At 32.1% G+C, this 22,855-nt stretch overlaps 1 protein-coding gene across 1 annotated transcript; it reads right to left on the bottom strand.

Moving 5' to 3' along the window:
* Positions 1–3,626: 3,626 nt before the first annotated feature.
* On the bottom strand, positions 3,627–7,360 carry LOC121216812 (serine carboxypeptidase-like 44). The gene is made up of 9 exons (XM_041092222.1): positions 7,140–7,360; positions 6,518–6,622; positions 6,180–6,272; positions 5,998–6,090; positions 5,497–5,582; positions 4,771–5,073; positions 4,470–4,603; positions 4,136–4,231; positions 3,627–3,982 (listed from the first exon to the last, which is right to left on the bottom strand). The coding sequence occupies exons 1-9, from the start codon at positions 7,306–7,308 to the stop codon at positions 3,847–3,849; spliced, it is 1,215 nt and encodes a 404-aa protein (XP_040948156.1). The 5' UTR covers positions 7,309–7,360; the 3' UTR covers positions 3,627–3,846.
* Between the last annotated feature and the right edge of the window lie 15,495 nt (positions 7,361–22,855).

Below are 22,855 nucleotides of genomic sequence, written 5' to 3'. Positions count from 1 at the left end.
GATTCCTTTTACTTAATCTCATTCAAAATTTTTGGGGAATTTCTTCAAGCTCTGTGTTGCCAAGGTTTCGCTCTTGGAGGGTTTGTTAAAGCCATCAATTAAATTTTGTGGGAAATCATTCCCAGAGGATTCAATCAAACACTTATCCTTCTATTCATCTCCATTAGCTTATCTATTCCGTTTTCCACTGTTACTTTGATATTCTTTATCTATCTTGTTATTTTGCTTTAATATTATACTTGCTATTTTCATGCGTTTTGGTTTCAAGAGCACAATTTCCAAAGTAGGTTTTCATCGTTGAACATTCGATTTCTTTTCGCCTCAAAACCGTCTCTAATCTTTCTTTTTCTTCACTTTTCTTTGTCACGCCCCAAAATTGGGTCTAAGAGTTTTGGGGGTATTTTAGGGATCTTAGCTCTAGTGTGTTTGGGAATTCCGTAGCATGGTAAATCAGAAATAAGGGCTGATTTCAATATTGAAATAAGGATTGATTTGTAAAAATGGCTAAATTTTGATCGTTTATAAGGCAGTTAAACCAAAACTTTAAAATCAACCAAATATATTTCCCCTACCTACAAATTTCACAATAGTGTTCTCCATTTTCTTTTGATTATCGTCCCATCCTCTCCCAAGCTCTTCCCATTCAAATTTTGATTCCCAAACTCCGTTCCCTTGATTTCTTTCATTTTCACAACATTAAACCTTCATAGAATTTTAAGAAAAACACCTAAGACACCATTGAATTTGTAATCTCTCAATCTTGTGGGATTTCTGGATTTTCTGCTAAAGCTCTATTTTTCTTTAATTGAAGGAATCAATTTGTCTTTCTCTTAGTTTTATATGTTATCTGTTCTTTTAAACTGAGTTTTTAGCCATTAAATTGCATGCTTTGAATAAAAGTCGAAAATTGGGTCGTTAATGGTGGATTTCATGATTTTGGATAAAAACGTGGTTTCAAAGTGTTTTTCAATTAGTTTTGTTATGAATAGAAGGTTTCTAAATTGATTTTAAAGTTTCGTTAAAGATTTCTTGGGTTTTAACATGTTGAAAATTTTTGATACCATGAATTGGGTAGTTTTTCATAGTTTAAAGGTTGGGAATTAGTCGTAGGTGAATAATTAGATTAATGGAATCGATTTTAGGCAAAAAGATTAAGTGTAGACCGAGATAATTGAGTTTCAAGTATGAGATGTCGAAGGTTTCGATTCCAAGAGAATCTGACTTAGGCTTGTGTTTTTTGTTATTTAAGAGAGTCTATGGATGCATGTTGATTGTGATTTTTTTTTTACTTGTTGAAACTTCAGAATCATTGGAGCCTTCTTCGAGTTAAGAAAAAGCTAGTTTGAGCTTTCGACGATTAGGCGAAAGCATGATCGGTGAGTGTTTGAACCAAATTTTAATTTCAAAACTCTTGTTATTTTAATTTTAATTTATCTTGGATCAGTTCTTTGTGCTTGAACCAAATTTGGGTTTGTTTTGGTTGTGTTTCAGTTTATTTCAGCTTATCTTAGCCCACAACGATTGGCATAAGATTTTTACACTTCCAATAAAAATTTTGCACTATTTTGTCTTAAAAAGTAAGAATTTTATTTTATAGTTGCATTTAGAAATAAAATATAATCATTGGATGCAATTAATATTTAAAAAAATATATTTTTTCAATAAATTGTTCAAATGTATAATGTTATGGTATATTTGCATATATAATATATTTTATCAAGAAACTAAGAATTAGACTATATATACAAACGGGAAAATATATTTAATAAACAACATTAAGCCCGAAACAAAACATAAAATACACTAGTACGGTTACCAAAACAAAAACTTTGCATCCACTAGTATGATACTGACTACTTGATCTAGAGAAGTTGGTAAAAGAAAAAATATTTAAGCTTTGAGCAAGAGATGGGAAGTTGAGATATTGACAAATCAAGATAAAAGAAGAGAGCGTAATTGATTGGAGAAATGAAGTTATTGACATATTTTGTTATTCGTTTAAGTACATGGATTGGGAAATTGTGTAATTTTAACAAATGAAAAGAAACTTTCATTAAAGTAAAAGTTGTTGCATAAGCATTTGACAATACAGTGCGATATAAAAAGGTGCGAGAATGCATCGGAAATCGAGCAAAATAACTCTTGGAATAAGGCCTGCAAAGCCTAAGAAACATAGGTTTTCCTTCACTAATTTTGAAAGCAGAATTGGTTCACAAGCCTTTCTCTTGCATGCAATGTGATCGTATTTCTTGACTACAACCCAAGGGCTAAAGCAAAACTGAAATTTACAAGACAAGGGAGTCACGGAGACACTAGAGTCAAACAAAGATAGGCCAAGACACAACAAACTTGAAAGCCATTTGTTGTCCACCCCAGTGTGCCATAAAAGCACACTCATCTTGTTCTGTGATGTTTCCACAACAATGCCAAATTTGTAATGTAAATAAGCACCCTAATGCAGGAGTTGAGACAGCGGCTATGAAAGAAGCTCAATCGTGTTGCTTCCCAAAATTGTTGCTCCAAAACCACCCCGAGGGAGGCCTTTATATTTTCAAAGACAAGGGCTAACGAAGGAAACAAAAAAAAGTAAAATGAAGAGGGAAGTAATAGAAGGGAGAAGGTGGCGGCCAATCACATAGGAATGCAAATCTAGGGTTAAGTTTTCTTTTGTAGGAGAGTTAAAGGAAAAAGGGTTTTGTGTACCTATTGTGATCGTCTTCTATGATAAGCACTACGCAAATGTATTACTCCATCTTTTATTCATAATTATTTATATAATACACTTATGATCAAGAAAATATAAGAAATTACTATTGACATTGTTTTAGAGTATGTATCTAATATATTCAAATATACAAAATGCATATAACAAAATTATAAAAGGTGTTTGAAAAGGTTCAAGCAAATTGATACAAAATTGTTACGCATCTTGGGTTTTTTTGTTAAGAGTTCTCTTTATTTGTTAATTTCATGTATGAAAATTGCATGATTTTGTTAAAATAATAATTATTTGTTAGATATCAAATGATTTAATTAATTATTTTATTGCATAATATAAAAATTTATGATGTCCATGCATCATAAAATAATACATATCATCACAATAAATTATTACAACAATAAGTCTTATTATAGTGAATGATGGATTCAACATGAATCGTGATCGTGTGCTCCATAAGTTTCATCACCAATCCTCAATGCATCCAATTAATTGTGAACATTGAGAAAATAGAAAAAGCTTGTGATGGTCGAGAGAATGTAACATGATGATTACCTCCCTTCACCGTCAAGAACTTTAGTAAGTCTCCAAATTCGTACTTCAACCGTCCTTCCTGTTAAACATTTATAATTAATTTTATTGTATTAAAAAAGAAATTTATAAATATAAATAGTGTTATATCCAAAAAAAGGAAACCCATTTCATTGTTCAATATATATGAAATGCTGCAAAATTATTTTCTTTAATATATTTACTTTTTTATGATTAAGTTTTAAAAAAATTCAATTACTACATCTTAGGTCGGGCCAACCTATTGGCTCGACTAACTATTTAGTAAGTATAAAATATGTTTACCTTAATAGTTTCATATTTAAATAAAAAAATCAGGACGAGTTGCCCAAAATTTGTGAAATATCTTGTTCATAGCCTAGCACGTATTGGTCAGGCCCATTGAACTAGGTAAGTAGTGTGAGCTTGCCTTGATTGCACTAATCAAGCCAATCGATTCAACACTTAAAATTTCGTGTTCAAGTTTAGACCCAAATTGGTAATCATATCGGATGGATAATTTGATGCTTAAATATATCTAATCATAATATAAAAAAAGAAGAAGCTAATATATATAATTAAATGTGTAAACATAAAACCTTGGTTCTAACACTCCATGTTTCCTCTTTTGTTAACTTGATGTTTAACTCCTCAGCCAATTTTTTCAAATGTTGTAAGGTTCCCTCTATCGGTATTATACCATCTTGATCTCCACTACAACATTGTAAACATATTAATAAAATAAAAATATCAGTCAAATGGCATGAGAATTTCTTTTCAAAATCGTCCACTTTGATTCTTCATACTTATTTAACTTATTTCAAGAAAGTATTGGAAAAAAGTATGGCACACAAATACAATACCAACCTGAATATTGTAATGCGAACGGATTGTTGAAGAAGGTTTTTAAGCGCAGGAAGCATGTCAAGGTCCTTATCAGCTTCGTTGTATTTAAAATTAGCTCTAAATAAATAAGAGTGACATATAATAAAAATTTTAAGGTTAACAATTTTTACACAACATTCACCGCAATAAATAAGTGATTTATTTATTTTACCTAAACAAGAGGTGACAATATGGAGATAGAAAAATTGACCGCGAGTATTAAAACTTGAATTTAAAATAATTTCTAAAAAGTAATTATATGAACATATCAGGAAGAAAAACATAAATTATTTTCAAGTTTTAAGGGAGAACTTACGTGAAACAACCCTTCCATCTATATGACAAGTTTGTTTGATTCCCATGGAAAGCTTTTTGAACTTCCGGGAGATTAAAGTAAAATTGCACCCTTAATGGATGGCACATGTCTACTTCTGTGCTAACTATAGGAACCTGGGCCAAAAAATAAAGTTTTATGCTTTTGATATGACCAATAAAAGAAAAATAACACAAATTAGTTCTACTCCGTTGATCAGTTAATTCGATTCTATACGAACGTACGTTATTTGTAGTTTTGAATTGAAGTAAAGTAAGAGGAATGTAAAGAAATAAATGAAAACCTGTTTTCCTAAGTTCAAATCTTGCTCAGTTTCAGCACAAGGAGGGCGAAAGACATCAAATAGCTTCTGTGGGGAGTAATTATGAGCATCGGTCTTGAAAGCAGCCAAATTGGCCTCAAACACAAGGTTTTTGCATTTTGCGCTCCAAGTGGTTTTGATGCTAGAAAAGTAATTATTTTCATCAATGGCATTGCATTCTTGCTTGATTTCGTTATACAACGAGCTGTTTATCATCTCCCGAGAGAAAAAGAAATCAATTTTTGCAATATCGTCTAGCTTTTTACGAAGCATTGGGTTTCCCAGCTGATCAAAATAGTTACAATTAAAAAAATAAAATAAAGTTCACAATAAAATATTTAAATTAACATTGAATTGGACCACACCATGTTTATGGGAGATTTGAGCTGCAACACGTGTTATTTTTGTTTTATCTAGGTCCGATAAAATTCTTAAAAATATTTCAGTACAATTTTAATTTTTTATGTTAGTGCCGATGCTTGATTAAATCAAAATTTATTGTCTATGATGTAAGCTAATGAACAGTAATCAAAGTCATAATGATTTGATCCAAAATGTAGAAGTCGGTATCTTAATCCAATCTAATAAAGCTAAGCCTTCTCGAATTAGGCAAGTTACTCAAGCCCGAACATTTCCAACTAATCCTTCTAAGCAAATATATATTAAAGTGGCAATTAAATTTGATTAATTAGATACAATTTTACTTACAACCAATCCTTTGATGTTAAATTTGGATTGCTTGGATTGCTTGTTGTCGTCGAGTAAAGCATTAGCAAGATTTGGCACGAAGTGTCCTGAAATAAAATCCACAAATTTAATTATAGTAATGAACACGTTATATTGTTTGTATTGTTGCATAGAGACTTATCCATAACTCGTATTAAGACAAGATCATTTGATTGTTATATTTCTATTCAATAATTAGTTTGATGCATTCAATTCAAGAAGTATGTTAAAAAAATAATTTATGAAAATATTTATATTTTTTTGAATTATTTTTAAAAAGTTATTAATTTAATAAGAAATTTAATTATTTGAGTTTAAATCTAAAAAATAATAATGTTGCAAGCTTGATATGTAAATAATAAAGTACAATATATATAGAGAAATAATTATAGCTAGAGATCGCATTATATTTTGTTTAGTTATTCATTAAGTATAGTTTGGTGTATTAAAAATATGTTGATATAGAACTAAGAAATTGTTCACCTGCAAAACTTGATCCAGCTAGATATAGATCTTTCGACTTGAAGACCGGATATTTTTCATACCATTTCTGCATAAATGTAAGCAATATTTTATCTGTACGGAACAAACAATTGAAACCCATCAATATATATAATATCCAAACTATTTTAATTAATAATGAAGTATAAATACTACGATCTTACTAGTGATATCATCTCCGTTATTATAATCACTACTTGTGTTTGAATATGACCATCCAGATCCAATAGGGGAGTCGATAAACAATAGATTTGACACTGAAACATATATTAGACAGAATTTTTTATAGGTATAGAAATACAAAAAAAAACAATATAAGAAAGACAATGCAATTCATTTAAACACAATGAAAACTAGACGTACTGTAACATTTTATAGTTCTAAAACATTTAATATTTTTTGATAAATTTATATTGATATGAAAAAAATAACTATAGACCATGATATATATACACAAAAAAATAAAATATCAATAAAAGATAAGCATTGGAAATTAGACAACCTTTGTTCCATGAAAATAAATTTGTTTGGAGATCATGAGCATCTTTCGTAACAATAAAAGGTCCAACACTTCCAAAGGCATCTCCAACGGAAGAACACCCTGGTCCTGAATAGTATTACACAAAAGGTTTTATTATATGTGAATAATCAAACAAACTTGTCGGCTAGGCTCAAGTAAAGCTAAAAAAATAGAGTAATGGTTCGATCTAACGTGATGACTAGTCTAGTTCGATAAGTATTCAGTATATATTTAAACATATGGCTTTCCAGATGAGGAAAAAAATCATAGTCAGAGCAAGGCTATAAATTTTGTATTAGGGATGGAGATAAAGCTAAAATCTTTGCATGGAAATGGCCTAAATTGAATTATTACTTTCTAATGAATGCAAAAAGCGATAATGTTTCCATTTGAAGGGGCAAAAGGGGATTAAATTAAATTATAAATTTTCAGGAAAGGCTAAAAATGCAATTGTAACATCTAACTAATGGGGACAAAGCCCTAGCATCCCCTTGTCTGTGACTTGCACACAGTAAATTTCATCTAACTTATTCATATAGGATACGTACTAGGAAATCGACATAACATCAGAAACTACAATAAAAAAATATTCAAAGAAGTTAACCTCCAGTTAACCAAACGGTGAGGGGTTGAGTTAGGGGATCTTTTTCAGCTTCAACAAAATAGTAAAAAAGACTTCGACCAACGCCATTTTCATCCACATTAATATATCCAGCAAATTGCCTGAAATTAACATCTGGTTGTCCTAGCAATTTGCTTATCAAATCATTCATTGGGAAGGCATTAGAATTAACTCCAAGTTGAAAAAAAAGAAAACTACTAAAGATTACTCCCCGAAATTCCATTTGAAATTATTCTAATATCAAAGAAATAAGGGTAACAAATGGTTATTGAATTCTTTACTTTCTAATGCTTAAAATTAATGGAGAGAGCTACCTTATATATTGTGTTTTTTCTTTTTTAAAGTAAATATCTTGTTTTAATAGCTAACATTTTGAAACTGTGAAACATAGGTTTCAAGTTGTCATTATTTTTAGGCATTATTTTGTTTTGTTAGTTTTCCTAATATTTTTTTTTGTGATGAATAACCTTTACGAATTATAGGTTTAGTTGATATAAATATATTATAGGATATAGCACAAACATATTCATTAATTATGAAAAACTAAAAAAAAAAACAGTAGTTTCGTTCACAAACATGATTCCAGGTAACTAATGAAATGAAATGTAAATTTCTTCCCTTTTTTTAAACTTCATATTTCAAGTATATTTTGAATTTTGAATTTAATAGGGTAAGATTTTTTTTAGTAATGACAATGCCCGTGTATATTAATAGAAAATGCTAGTATTATCCACGGAAGGGTTGGGTTAAGAGAGTTTCATGTTGGACCTATTGTGCTTTCCCTTTGGAAAACATAAGATATATCTTGAGGTGTATTTATTTGATTAGGACTCTTTTCATTTTATATTCCCTTTTTTGTAGTGCTTGTATTTTCTTTTAGGGTAATAAATACTGTCACACCCCAAAAATTGGGTTAGTAGAAATTGGGTTCGTGAACCGAGAGTTGTAATGCCCCAAATTTGATAATTTTTGAGTTTAATTATGTTAAGAAATTTGATTTGATTTAATGGTTAAGTGCCTTGGTTGTGTGCTAGAGGTCCTATGTTTGATTCCCTTCCCTTGAGTTTTGTTAATTTTTGCTCCTTCAATTGGTTGTTCGCATGTAGATTATATTTTATTCTTAGTAGTTTTTGACAAGAATGAGGTTGGTGGTTCAATGGAAATTATCCTTGGGTTTCATGTTTGAATCTTGTGTGTGTAAAACAAAATTAATTTTTGTTTCCCTTAAGATGTGCTGCCCAAAACAGTAGTATGTGGGTAAAATTCAAATTCTTAGCGATTAGATTTGTGAATAACAAATTGAATATTAAGGGGATTTGGTTAGAATATTATTTTATTTGTTTATTTTTTAAAAAAAAGGGAAACATCCCTAAAAATACTCCCCATTTTTGTCGTCCAATGTTTCCCTCTCTTTCCACATTCTTCTATCTTTTTTGTTTCTTATAAACCTTCATAATCTTCCTTCTTTCTTTTGTTTTCTGTGAACTTTGGGCTGATAAAAAAAATTGCTTCTACTGTTCCTTCCTCTTCATTCCTCTCTTGCCAACACTTCCTCTACTTTCTTCCTTTAGTTTTATGGTTTGCCATATTTCTGCGTTGTCACCCTTTAGGTTGTCTCTTGGAAGTGTTGGTCGTTATTTTGTTGTAGTAATGTAGTTTTCTTCTTCAGTTCACATGGACTAAAGTGGAATTTTAATTGGTTTTAATGCTGAGTTTGAACATTCTTGTATTGATAAGGGAATATCGTAAGACACACAACGATCCTCCAGCGAGTTAAGTGTTGTTAAAGGTTGTTTTTCTTTTCCAAGGGTAAGTGTTTGGATGTTCAAATTAAAGGTTGGTTTCGTTTAGTTTATAGAAATCGATTATTTAGGTCGTATTAGTATGTGTATTAGTTAATTGGTTCGATTTGGATTTTGTGTGTAGATTCCAAAATTACTGCTGCCGAGACAACATATCAGAAGTGTTCAGCTGTGTCTTTCTCACCCAAAAACACTAAAAATAATCACGAAAAATCTAGAATTTTGTGAAAATTTTAAGCTGGTAAACTGTATCACACGGTCGTGTAACTAGCCATGTGGCAGACCATGTGGGTTACACGATCATGTGGTACGCCATGTGACAGATCGTGTGGTAGGCCATGCGGCAGATCGTGTGGGTCACACGACCGTATGGTAGGTGGTGTGGTAGAACGTGTCGGTCACAGGACCATATAGTAAGCCATTTAGCAGACCGTGTGTGTCACACGAACATGTGGTAGGCTGTGGTAGATCGTGTGGGTCACTTGACCATGTGGTAGGCCGTATGGCAAATTATGTGGGCCCACACAGCTTGGTCAAGTAGGGTGTGTGGACCACACGGGTGTGTAGGTCCATTTTGGGTAGTTTGTGGGCCCCGTTTGACCGGAAGTGAGATTTTTTAAATCAGGTGTGTAGATATTTAGTAATCTAGTAAGACCGCGAAATCTGTAATCTAAATGTTTACATGTTAGTAAAGCATAACTCTTATTAGTAAAACTCTATGTAGGCTATGTGCCATAATTTGTTTTAATGAAACTTGTGTAAGCATGTCATAAATCTGTTTCGTTACGATCATATGTAGCATGAGATGTTGGTATGTTTTTGAATGTGCATTGGGGTAAGATATAATATGTGATGGATGAAATGTGTTGCGGTAGTTTTACTGCAATTCTGGCGCTATATCCGGAATATCCGTTCTTGAAGCATAGCTGCAAATTTCCCAAGTGCCATACAACCATAAAGTCTAGGCCGGGTTTGGGGTGTTAGAAATTTGTCAAATTTCAAGTCACGAAAAATAGATTATTTCTGATGGATTACGTATAACTTCCAGGCATTTTTGGGCTAAGATGTCATTTAAATAATGAAAGAGTAGGCTCTTAGCTTTGAAACACACATTGAATCACATGATCTCGAGTTCAAGAGATCAAGTTACGTCGTTTAAGTGAAGGCTGCACCAGAAAGATATTCTAAACGAGATTATTTCAAAAAATTACAAGTTTTGGGCGTTGCTCTATGTTTAAATCAATTTGGGTTCGATTTTAATGCTTCATTTTGATTATATATAATCCCATATTGTATTTATTATTTTTTGGCATTTATTTAAATTGAATTTTAAGATATTTTTAAGTCATTTAAGCTTGTTTAGAAGTTTTACGTTTTTAGTCGACAAGAAGGTGTAGTTCAACTAGAATTTTTCTTGGTTAGCCAACTTAGAGTTTAATGAAATTTGGGGTTTGTTTTTCATTCAAATTGTAGCTACATATAGGGACTTTCACTATTCATTATGGAGGATAGTTTTGATTATTTGAATCATAGAAGCACTATTTGGAGTATTCTATTTGCAAGATTCAATTCTTGTTTTTATTTAAAAGAATCCTTTTACTTAATCTTATTCAAAATTTTTGGGGAATTTCTTCAAGCTCTGTGTTGCCAAGGTTTCGCTCTTGGAGGGTTTGTTAAAGCCATCAATTAATTTTTTGGGAAATTATTCCCAGAGGATTCAATCAAACACTTATCCTTCTATTCATCTCCATTAGCTTATCTATTCCTTTTTCCACTGTTACTTTGATATTCTTTATCTATCTTTTTTTTTGCTTTAATATTATACTTGCTATTTTCATGTGTTTTGGTTTCAAGAGCACAATTTCCAAAGTAGGTTTTCATTGTTGAACATTCGATTTCTTTTCGCCTCAAAACCGTCTCTAATCTTTCTTTTTCTTCACTTTTATTTGTCACGCCCCAAAATTGGGTCTAGGAGTTTTGGGGTATTTTAGGTATCTTAGCTCTAGTGTGTTTGGGAATTCCGTAGCATGGTAAACCAGAAATAAGGGCTGATTTCAATATTGAAATAAGGACTGACTTGTAAAAATGGCTAAATTTTGATTGTTTATAAGGCAGTTAAACCAAAACTTTAAAATCAACCTAATATATTTCCCCTACCTACAAATTTCACAATAGTGTTTTCCATTTTCTTTTGATTATCGTCCCATCCTCTCCCAAGCTCTTCCCATTCAAATTTTGATTCCCAAACTTCGTTCCCTTGATTTCTTTCATTTTCAAAACATTAAACCTTCATAGAATTTAAGAAAAACACCTAAGACACCATTGAATTTGTAATCTCTCAATCTTGTGGGATTTCTGGATTTTCTGCTAAAGCTCTATTTTTCTTTCACTGAAGGAATCAATTTGTCTTTCTCTTAGTTTTAAGTGTTATCTGGTCTTTTAAACTGAGTTTATAGCCATTAAATTGCATGCTTTGAATAAAAGTCGAAAATTGGGTCGTTAATGGTGGATTTCATGATTTTGGATAAGAACGTGATTTCAAAGTGTTTTTCAATTAGTTTTGTTATGAATAGAAGGTTTCTAAATTGATTTAAAGTTTCGTTAAAGATTTCTTGGGTTTTAACATGTTGAAAATTTTTGATACCATGAATTGGGTAGTTTTTCATACTTTAAAGGTTGGGAATTAGTCGTAGGTGAATAACTAGATTAATGGAATCGATTTTAGGCAAAAAGATTAAGTGTAGACCGAGATAATTGAGTTTCAAGTATGAGATGTCGAAGGTTTCGATTCCAAGAGAATCTGACTTAGGCTTGTGTTTTTTGTTATTTAAGAGAGTTATGGATGCATGTTGATTGTGATTTTGTTTTTTTACTTGTTGAAACTTCAGAATCATTGGAGCCTTCTTCGAGTTAAGAAAAAGCTAGTTTGAGCTTTCGACGATTAGGCAAAAGCATGATCGGTGATGTTTGAACCAAATTTTAATTTCAAAACTCTTGTTATTTTAATTTTAATTTATCTTGGATCAGTTCTTTGTGCTTGAACCAAATTTAGGTTTGTTTTGGTTGTGTTTCAGTTTATTTCAGCTTATCTTAGCCCACAACGATTGGCATAAGATTTTTACACTTCCAATAAAAATTTTGCACTATTTTGTCTTAAAAAGTAAGAATTTTATTTTATAGTTGCATTTAGAAATAAAATATAATCATTGGATGTAATTAATTTTAATAAAAATATATTTTTTTCAATAAATTGTTCAAATGTATAATGTTATGGTATATTTGCATATATAATATATTTTATCAAGAAACTAAGAATTAGACTATATATACAAACGGGAAAATATATTTAATAAACAACATTAAGCCCGAAACAAAACGTAAAATACACTAGTACGGTTACCAAAACAAAAACTTTGCATCCACTAGTATGATACTGACTACTTGATCTAGAGAAGTGGTAAAAGAAAAAATATTTAAGCTTTGAGCAAGAGATGGGAAGTTGAGATATTGACAAATCAAGATAAAAGAAGAGAGCGTAATTGATTGGAGAAATGAAGTTATTGCATATTTTGTTATTCGTTTAAGTACATGGATTGGGAAATTGTGTAATTTTAACAAATGAAAAGAAACTTTCATTAAAGTAAAAGTTGTTGCATAAGCATTTGACAATAAAGTGCGATATAAAAAGGTGCGAGAATGCATCGGAAATCGAGCAAAATAACTCTTGGAATAAGGCCTGCAAAGCCTAAGAAACATAGGTTTTCCTTCACTAATTTTGAAAGCAGAATTGGTTCACAAGCCTTTCTCTTGCATGCAACGTGATCGTATTTCTTGACTACAACCCAAGGGCTAAAGCAAAACTGAAATTTAAAAGGCAAGGGAATCACGAAGACACTAGAGTCGAACAAAGAAAGGCCAAGACACAACAAACTTGAAAGCCATTTGTTGTCCACCCCAGTGTGCCATAAAAGCACACTCCCTTGTGCGGAAGCCGGCGTGTTACTTTCCACATCATCCATTACAGCTCGGTCTGGTTCCATTTACTATATAAAAAAATATAAACACAATTTAAAATGTCAGAAGTCATCACACTATCACAATATAATTATGTCATGTATAGATAGACTTTCTCGCATATTTTATTAGTCCAAGAACCGGCTAAACCGTAGCTCTGATACCACTGAAATGTAACACCCATTACCCACGTTCCTTGCAGGAACAGAGTATGAGGTATTACTAGAACTCAAACACTTATAATTTTTTTTATAAAAATTTCGGCAGCATTTCTGCTTATTTTTACATAAACCCCCCTATAAATTTTCAAAGACAATTTCAAACAACTTCAATATTTCCAACCCATTACAGTTATATGTTCAGACATAATTTATCCATTAATAAACACCAACATATTAAACCGAACAATACTAATATATACGTATTTATACCACATTACATAAAGTCATCTATACATGCCATATTTCAAAATATATTAATTACAAAATACCCAAAAAGTTGATGATAGTGTGGATGATTTCTTGACTTCGTCCAAATTCCGAGCTGGCTGATGTCGTATAATCAAGGGAAAATAAAAACGAGTAAGCATATAGCTTAGTAAGTAAGCATATGAAAAATAAATAAATTCCTCACATGATTACATAATAACATAATTTTAATCATACATAAATTTCAAGGTTCGTTTAATTTCCAGCAAACTGTCTTTCTGCGTCACAGGCGCTAATTTATTTTTATCTGGAGATACAGGACTCCAAATTAAGTTCCGTAAATTTTCCCCGAAACTAACTCATATACCTTTCCACCATAAAATTTTCAGAATTTTTTATTTATCCAATTAGTACAGTTTATTCTTTAAATATTCCCCTGTTTCACTGCCCGACGGTTCTTACTAGGATTTGATACTTTAACCACAAATTCAGTATTTTCAATAGGCAAATTCTTACTAGATACTAAATTCACACATATATATGAATGAGTAGAACCAGGGTCAATCAAAGCAACAACATCAATATCATGAAGAGAAAATGTACCAGTAATTACATCAGGAGATGATGCATCCTCACGAGCACGTATGGCATAAGTTCTGGCAGGCGCTCTAGTTTCTGATCTCCCAACTATATCTTTCGCCACACTTTTACCGCTAACTTTGCTCTCAACATTCTTGGGTGGTCTACCTCTACAAACAATATCACCCGATCTAGCTCTCTGCAATCTTTCTTCCTCTATTCTCTCAGGGCAATCTTTTATATAATGTTCTTGAGAACCACACCTGAAACAGGCTCGTCTAAATCCCCAACACTCTCCAGCATGTCGCCTGCCACACTGTTGACACTAAGGTTTAGTATTCCCCACATTGCCCACACTTGCCATCGAGGTAGTTTGAGTTTTAGTCCCGGGGTATGATTTCCCTCGATCTCTACGTGAATACCCAGCTGAACTAGTTGATCGCGGATCCATCCCTTTAAGCTTCTTTGGTTGGGATTGAAATGTCCTGCTCATTGACCTTTTCTTACATCTCGAGCTTCAATCTCCGCTCTTCTCTTTTCTTTACTCAGTTCTTCAGCTTTGCAAGCTCGGTCAACCAGTACTGCAAATTCTTTCAACTCTAAAACCCCAGCATACAATCTGATATCTTCATTTAACCCCTTTTCAAATCTTTTACACATAATGGCCTCCGTGGGCATACTTGCTGAGCCTAACAAACTCCCTTTCATATTCTGCCACAGACATCCGACCCTGCTTCAACTCAAGAAACTCCTTGCGTTACTGATCAATAAATCGTTGGCTTATATATTTCTTTCTGAATTCCTCCTGGAAGAAGTCCCAAGTAACTCTTTATTTCGAAACCACTGATATTAATGTTTTCCACCAACGGTATGATAAATCCTTCAGTAAAGATACAGCACATTTCAAACATTCATCAGAAGTACAAGATAGTTCATCAAATACCCAAATAGTGTTTACCAGCCAAAACTCTGCTTTTTCTGGATCATCACCAACATTAGCCCTGAAATCTTCAGCACCATGCTTTCGGATTTTGTCAACGGGCGGTTTACTTGATCTCACCAAATCAACACTTTGTGGAGCTACGGGGACCAGTTGAGAAATAGGAGGGGGTAAAGGAGGTTGAGCATTCGGATTTACACGAACAAATTCTGTGTACCAATTACTCATCATTCGAAGGAAGGCTTCCCGAGCCTCATCCTGACTATGCGTCTCATGTCTACTTTCTTCAGGCACGGCCCCTTGTGCGGAAGCCGGCGTGTTACTTTCCACATCATCCATTACAGCTCGGTCTGGTTCCATTTACTATATAAAAAATATAAACACAATTTAAAATGTCAGAAATCATCACACTATCACAATATAATTATGGCATGTATAGATAGACTTTCTCGTATATTTTATTAGTCCGAGAACCGGCTAAATCGTAGCTCTGATACCACTAAAATGTAACACCCCTTACCCGTGTTCCTTACAGGAACAGAGTATGAGGTATTACTAGAACTCAAATACTTATAATTTTTTTATAAAAATTTCGGCAGCATTTCTGCTTATTTTTATATAAAACCCCCTGTAAATTTTCAAAGACAATTTCAAACAACTTCAATATTTCCAACCAATTACAGTTATATGTTCAGACATAATTTATCCATTAATAAACACCAACATATTAAACCGAACAATACTGAATATATACATATTTATACCACATTACATAAAGTCATCCATACATGCCATATTTCAAAATATATTAATTACAAAATACCCAAAAAGTTGATGATAATGTGGATGATTTCCTGACTTCGTCCAAATTCCGAGCTGGCTGATGTCGCTATAATCAAGGGAAAATAAAAACGAGTAAGCATATAGCTTAGTAAGTAAACATATGGCAAATAAATAAATTCCTCACATGATTACATAATAACATAATTTTAATCACACATAAATTTCAAGATTCGTTTAATTTCCAGCAATCTGTCTTTCTGCATCACAGGCGCTAATTTATTTTTATCTGGAGATACAGGACTCCAAATTAAGTTCCGTAAAATTTCCCAAAACTAGACTCATATACCTTTCCACCATAAAATTTTCATAATTTTTTATTCTGCCAATTAGTACAGTTTATTCTTTAAATATTCCTCTATTTCACTGCCCAACGGTTCTGACCTCCCTTTAGTAAAATTTAATTAACTACCTGTACAAAATTCGAAAAATGTTCTTATTTGTTTCTCTTAAAAATAGACTCATTAAGGAATCCAGGAATATAAATTTCAGGTCATAATTATTTTTTTACATTTTTTAGTGATTTTCCAAATTTGGAATAGGGGATTTCGAAATCAATCCAACCCTGTGTCAAATAAAGTCAAATATCCCCAAATATACAACTTTTTTGCTTGCTCTGTTTCTTTCGTATGAAAATGGACTCATTAATATTAAATTTAATATATTATTCAACCTCTAGTTCATTTTCCACCATTTATGGTGATTTTTCAAAGTTGCCCAACTGCTGTTGTTCAAAACAATTTTGTATTTAAATTGTTTCTTTTGTATTTTTTATACTTCCTCCCACTTTATACATGGGTCGATTTAGTATAAACCCAATATTCCTCTCATAAACTTGTCCACCACATATAAACATTCACCTTCCCAATTTACTCATTGAACACTCGGAATATTAACCGTTATCGGTGGATTCAGCACTTAGCAACCACCAGTGATTTGGGGAATCAGCACTTAGAAACCCCTTGGGGGAATCAGCACTTAGCAACCCCCTTCACCTTTAAAATACGGTGGGATCAGCACTTAGCAACCACCAATGAATCGGGGAATCAGCACTAGCAACTCCCTTTATATTCAAGATACGGTGGAATCAGCACTTAGCAACCACCAATGAATCGGGGAATCAACACTTAGCAACCCCTTGGGGAATCAGCACTTAGCAACCCCCTTCACATTTAAAATACTTCGGCTTATTCCGAGTGTTCAACTGGAACCCATATTTTCAACATTTTACCACCTTTCCCAACTTAACCACATTTTAGGATCTTGCCGAATATTTATTCTATGTTCTATTAAATCCCAACATATATTGAATAATATCAAAATAATGCATTAAATCACATGTTTACTTACCTCGGTGCAAAATATCGTAATTTTGCAATTTACTCCACTATATTCTCTTTTCCCCGTTTGAGGTAGTCTTCTCATCTTTCCTGATCTATAATAGCATATTTAACTCATTTAATGTTCACATTTAATAAAATAGTCCTCCACCCAACTTTTTGAAAAATTACAATTTTGCCCCCAAAATTTTACATATTTACACTTTTGTCCCTAAGCTCAAAAATTAAAATTCATCTCTTATTCTTATGTTTTATGACATGTTGAACAATTTTCCCTTCTATGACAACATCAAATTCTCGCTCTAACACACACTTTTGAATAGTAGGTATTTTTACCGATTATGTCAATTTACCCGTTTTCATTTAAAATCGCTTAGCAAAAATTGTTTAACATAATTTCTATCTTCATATTCTACCATTAAACAGAAAAATAAACACATTTCACCTATGGTTATTTTTCCAAATATAAACTGTAACACGAATTAATGGTAGAATAAGCTAAACCAAGTTACCGGGACTCAAAAAACGTAAAGAACAGTAAAAACGGGGCTTGGAATCACTTACTATGGTGCTTGGAAGCTTAAAAACCCTAAATATGGCTTCCCCCCTTGCTGATTTTGTTCACCATGAAGAAGATGAGCATATTTTGCCATCTTTTCCCTATTTAATTCTATTTAATTACCAAATGACTAAAATGCCCTTACTTAAAAAAATCTATTTCCCCATTTCTTATGTCTATTTTTGTCCATCAATTAACTAATGGTCTAATTACCATATAAGGACCACCAATTTATAATTTCATAACAATTAGACACTTCTAACATGTAGAACTCAACTTTTGCACTTTTTACAATTTAGTCCTTTTAACTAAATTGAGTGCCCAAACGTCGAAATTTTTGAACGAAATTCTTAAGAAATTTTCCGTGAAATTGTAGACCATAAAAATATGATAATAATATTTTCCCTCGTCAGATTTGTGGTCTCGAAACCACTGTTCCAACTAGGCCCAAAATCGGGCTGTTACACATTAATTATGAAAAACTAAAAAAAAAACAGTAGTTTCGTTCACAAACATGATTCCAGGTAACTAATGAAATGAAATGTAAATTTCTTCCCTTTTTTTAAACTTCATATTTCAAGTATATTTTGAATTTTGAATTTAATAGGGTAAGATTTTTTTTAGTAATGACAATGCCCGTGTATATTAATAGAAAATGCTAGTATTATCCACGGAAGGGTTGGGTTAAGAGAGTTTCATGTTGGACCTATTGTGCTTTCCCTTTGGAAAACATAAGATATATCTTGAGGTGTATTTATTTGATTAGGACTCTTTTCATTTTCTATTCCCTTTTTTGTAGTGCTTGTATTTTCTTTTAGGGAATAAATACTGTCACACCCCAAAAATTGGGTTAGTAGAAATTGGGTTCGTGAACCGAGAGTTGTAATGCCCCAAATTTGATAATTTTTGAGTTTAACTATGTTAAAAAATTTGATTTGATTTAATGGTTAAGTGCCTTGGTTGTGTGCTAGAGGTCCTATGTTTGATTCCCTTCCCTTGAGTTTTGTTAATTTTTGACCGTGTGGTAGGCCGTATGGCAAATTATGTGGGCCCACACAGCTTGGTCAAGTAGTGTGTGTGGACCACACGGGTGTGTAGGTCCATTTTGGGTAGTTTGTGGGCCCCGTTTGACCGGAAGTGAGATTTTTTAAATCAGGTATGTAGATATTTAGTAATCTAGTAAGACCGCGAAATCTGTAATCTAAATGTTTACATGTTAGTAAAGCATAACTCTTATTAGTAAAACTCTATGTAGGCTATGTGCCATAATTTGTTTTAATGAAACTTGTGTAAGCATGTCATAAATCTGTTTCGTTACGATCATATGTAGCATGAGATGTTGGTATGTTTTTGAATGTGCATTGGGGTAAGATATAATATGTGATGGATGAAATGTGTTCCGGTAGTTTTACTGCAATTCTGGCGCTATATCTGGAATATCCGTTCTTGAAGCGTAGCTGCAAATTTCCCAAGTGCCATACAACCATAAAGTCTAGGCCGAGTTTGGGGTGTTAGAAATTTGTCAAATTTCAAGTCACGAAAAATAGATTATTTGTGATAGATGTACGTATAAGTTCCAGGCATTTTTGGGCTAAGATGTCATTTAAATAATGAAAGAGTAGGCTCTTAGCTTTGAAACACACATTGAATCACATGATCTCGAGTTCAAGAGATCAAGTTACGTCGTTTAAGTGAAGGCTGCACCAGAAAGATATTCTAAACGAGATTATTTCAAAAAATTACAAGTTTTGGGCGTTGCTCTATGTTTAAATCAATTTGGGTTCGATTTTAATGCTTTATTTTGATTATATATAATCCCATATTGTATTTATTATTTTTTTGGCATTTATTTAAATTGAATTTTAAGATATTTTTAAGTCATTTAAGCTAGTTTAGAAGTTTTACGTTTTTAGTCGACAAGAAGGTGTAGTTCAACTAGAATTTTTCTTGATTAGCCAACTTAGAGTTTTAATGAAATTTGGGGTTTGTTTTTCATTCAAATTGTAGCTACATATAGGTACTTTCACTATTCATTATGGAGGACAGTTTTGATTATTTGAATCATAGAAGCACTAGTTGGAGTATTCTATTTGCAAGATTCAATTCTTGTTTTTATTTAGAAGATTCCTTTTTCTTAATCTCATTCAAAATTTTTGGGGAATTTCTTCAAGCTCTGTGTTGCCAAGGTTTTGCTCTTGGAGGGTTTGTTAAAGCCATCAATTAATTTTTTTGGGAAATCATTCCGAGAGGATTCAATCAAACACTTATCCTTCTATTCATCTCCATTAGCTTATCTATTCCTTTTTCCACTGTTACTTTGATATTCTTTATCTATCTTGTTATTTTGCTTTAATATTATACTTGCTATTTTCATGCGTTTTGGTTTCAAGAGCACAATTTCCAAAGTAGGTTTTCATCGTTGAACATTCGATTTCTTTTCGCCTCAAAACCGTCTCTAATCTTTCTTTTTCTTCACTTTTCTTTGTCACGCCCCAAAATTGGGTCTAGGAGTTTTGGGGGTATTTTAGGGATCTTAGCTCTAGTGTGTTTGGGGATTCCGTAGCATGGTAAATCAGAAATAAGGGCTGGTTTCAATATTGAAATAAGGATTAATTTGTAAAAATGGCTAAATTTTGATCGTTTATAAGGCAGTTAAACCAAAACTTTAAAATCAACCTAATATATTTCCCATACCTACAAATTTCACAATAGTGTTCTCCATTTTCTTTTGATTATCGTCCCATCCTCTCCCAAGCTCTTCCCATTCAAATTTTGATTCCCAAACTCCGTTCCCTTGATTTCTTTCATTTTCACAACATTAAACCTTCATAGAATTTTAAGAAAAACACCTAAGACACCATTGAATTTGTAATCTCTCAATCTTGTGGGATTTCTGGATTTTCTGCTAAAGCTCTATTTTTCTTTAATTGAAGGAATCAAATTGTCTTTCTCTTAGTTTTAGATGTTATCTGGTCTTTTAAACTGAGTTTTTAGCCATTAAATTGCATGCTTTGAATAAAAGTCGAAAATTGGGTCGTTAATGGTGGATTTCAGGATTTTGGATAAAAACATGGTTTCAAAGTGTTTTTCAATTAGTTTTGTTATGAATAGAAGGTTTCTAAATTGATTTTAAAGTTTCGTTAAAGATTTCTTGGGTTTTAACATGTTGAAAATTTTTGATACCATGAATTGGGTAGTTTTTCATAGTTTAAAGGTTGGGAATTAGTCGTAGGTGAATAATTAGATTAATGGACTCGATTTTAGGCAAAAAGATTATGTGTAGACCGAGATAATTGAGTTTCAAGTATGAGATGTCGAAGGTTTCGATTCCAAGAGAATCTGACTTAGGCTTGTGTTTTTTGTTATTTAAGAGAGTCTATGGAAGCATGTTGATTGTGATTTTTTTTTACTTGTTGAAACTTCAGAATCATTGGAGCCTTCTTCGAGTTAAGAAAAAGCTAGTTTGAGCTTTCGACAATTAGGCGAAAGCATGATCGGTGAGTGTTTGAACCAAATTTTAATTTCAAAACTCTTGTTATTTTAATTTTAATTTATCTTGGATCAGTTCTTTGTGCTTGAACCAAATTTGGGTTTGTTTTGGTTGTGTTTCAGTTTATTTCAACTTATCTTAGCCCACAACGATTGGCATAAGATTTTTACACTTCCAATAAAAATTTTGCACTATTTTGTCTTAAAAAGTAAGAATTTTATTTTATAGTTGCATTTAGAAATAAAATATAATCATTGGATGCAATTAATATTTAAAAAAATATATTTTTTCAATAAATTGTTCAAATGTATAATGTTATGGTATATTTGCATATATAATATATTTTATCAAGAAACTAAGAATTAGACTATATATACAAACGGGAAAATGTATTTAATAAACAACATTAAGCCCGAAACAAAACATAAAATACACTAGTACGGTTACCAAAACAAAAACTTTGCATCCACTAGTATGATACTGACTACTTGATCTAGAGAAGTTGGTAAAAGAAAAAATATTTAAGCTTTGAGCAAGAGATGGGAAGTTGAGATATTGACAAATCAAGATAAAAGAAGAGAGCGTAATTGATTGGAGAAATGAAGTTATTGACATATTTTGTTATTTGTTTAAGTACATGGATTGGGAAATTGTGTAATTTTAACAAATGAAAAGAAACTTTCATTAAAGTAAAAGTTGTTGCATAAGCATTTGACAATACAGTGCGATATAAAAAGGTGCGAGAATGCATCGGAAATCGAGCAAAATAACTCTTGGAATAAGGCCTGCAAAGCCTAAGAAACATAGGTTTTCCTTCACTAATTTTGAAAGCAGAATTGGTTCACAAGCCTTTCTCTTGCATGCAATGTGATCGTATTTCTTGACTACAACCCAAGGGCTAAAGCAAAACTAAAATTTACAAGACAAGGGAATCACGGAGACACTAGAGTCGAACAAAGAAAGGCCAAGACACAACAAACTTGAAAGCCATTTGTTTTCCACCCCAGTGTGCCATAAAAGCACACTCATCTTGTTCTGTGATGTTTCCACAATAATGCCAAATTTGTAATGTAAATAAGCACCCCAGTGCAGGAGTTGAGACAGCGGCTATGAAAGAAGCTCAATCGTGTTGCTTCCCAAAATTGTTGCTCCAAAACCACCCCGAGGGAGGCCTTTATAATTTTCAAAGACAAGGGGTAACGAAGGAAACAAAAAAAAAGTAAAATGAAGAGGGAAGTAATAGAAGGGAGAAGGTGGCGGCCAATCTCATAGGAATGCAAATCTAGGGTTAAGTTTTCTTTTGTAGGAGAGTTAAAGGAAAAAGGGTTTTGTGTACCTATTGTGATCGTCTTCTATGATAAGCACTACGCAAATGTATTACTCCATCTTTTATTCATAATTATTTATATAATACACTTATGATCAAGAAAATATAAGAAATTACTATTGACATTGTTTTAGAGTATGTATCTAATATATTCAAATATACAAAATGCATATAACAAAATTATAAAAGGTGTTTGAAAAGGTTCAAGCAAATTGATACAAAATTGTTACGCATCTTGGGTTTTTTTGTTAAGAGTTCTCTTTATTTGTTAATTTCATGTATGAAAATTGCATGATTTTGTTAAAATAATAATTATTTGTTAGATATCAAATGATTTAATTAATTATTTTATTGCATAATATAAAAATTTATGATGTCC

The sequence above is a fragment of the Gossypium hirsutum genome, chromosome D05 (assembly GCF_007990345.1).
Source record: "Gossypium hirsutum isolate 1008001.06 chromosome D05, Gossypium_hirsutum_v2.1, whole genome shotgun sequence".
In the NCBI taxonomy this organism is placed as follows: domain Eukaryota; kingdom Viridiplantae; phylum Streptophyta; class Magnoliopsida; order Malvales; family Malvaceae; genus Gossypium; species Gossypium hirsutum.
This window is presented reverse-complemented; position numbering and strand designations above follow the sequence as displayed.

What these genes read in the sequence shown, in the direction of transcription:
- LOC121216812 (XM_041092222.1), bottom strand. Translation starts at nt 7,308, where the DNA reads ATGAATGATTTGATAAGCAAATTGCTAGGACAACCAGATGTTAATTTC. An exon ending in AGCTGGATCAAGTTTTGCAG is followed by an intron (nt 5,583 to 5,997) that starts GTGAACAATTTC and finishes ATTTTATTTCAG; the next exon opens with GACACTTCGTGCCAAATCTT. An exon ending in AGATGGAAGGGTTGTTTCAC is followed by an intron (nt 4,232 to 4,469) that starts GTAAGTTCTCCC and finishes TTATTTATTTAG; the next exon opens with AGCTAATTTTAAATACAACG.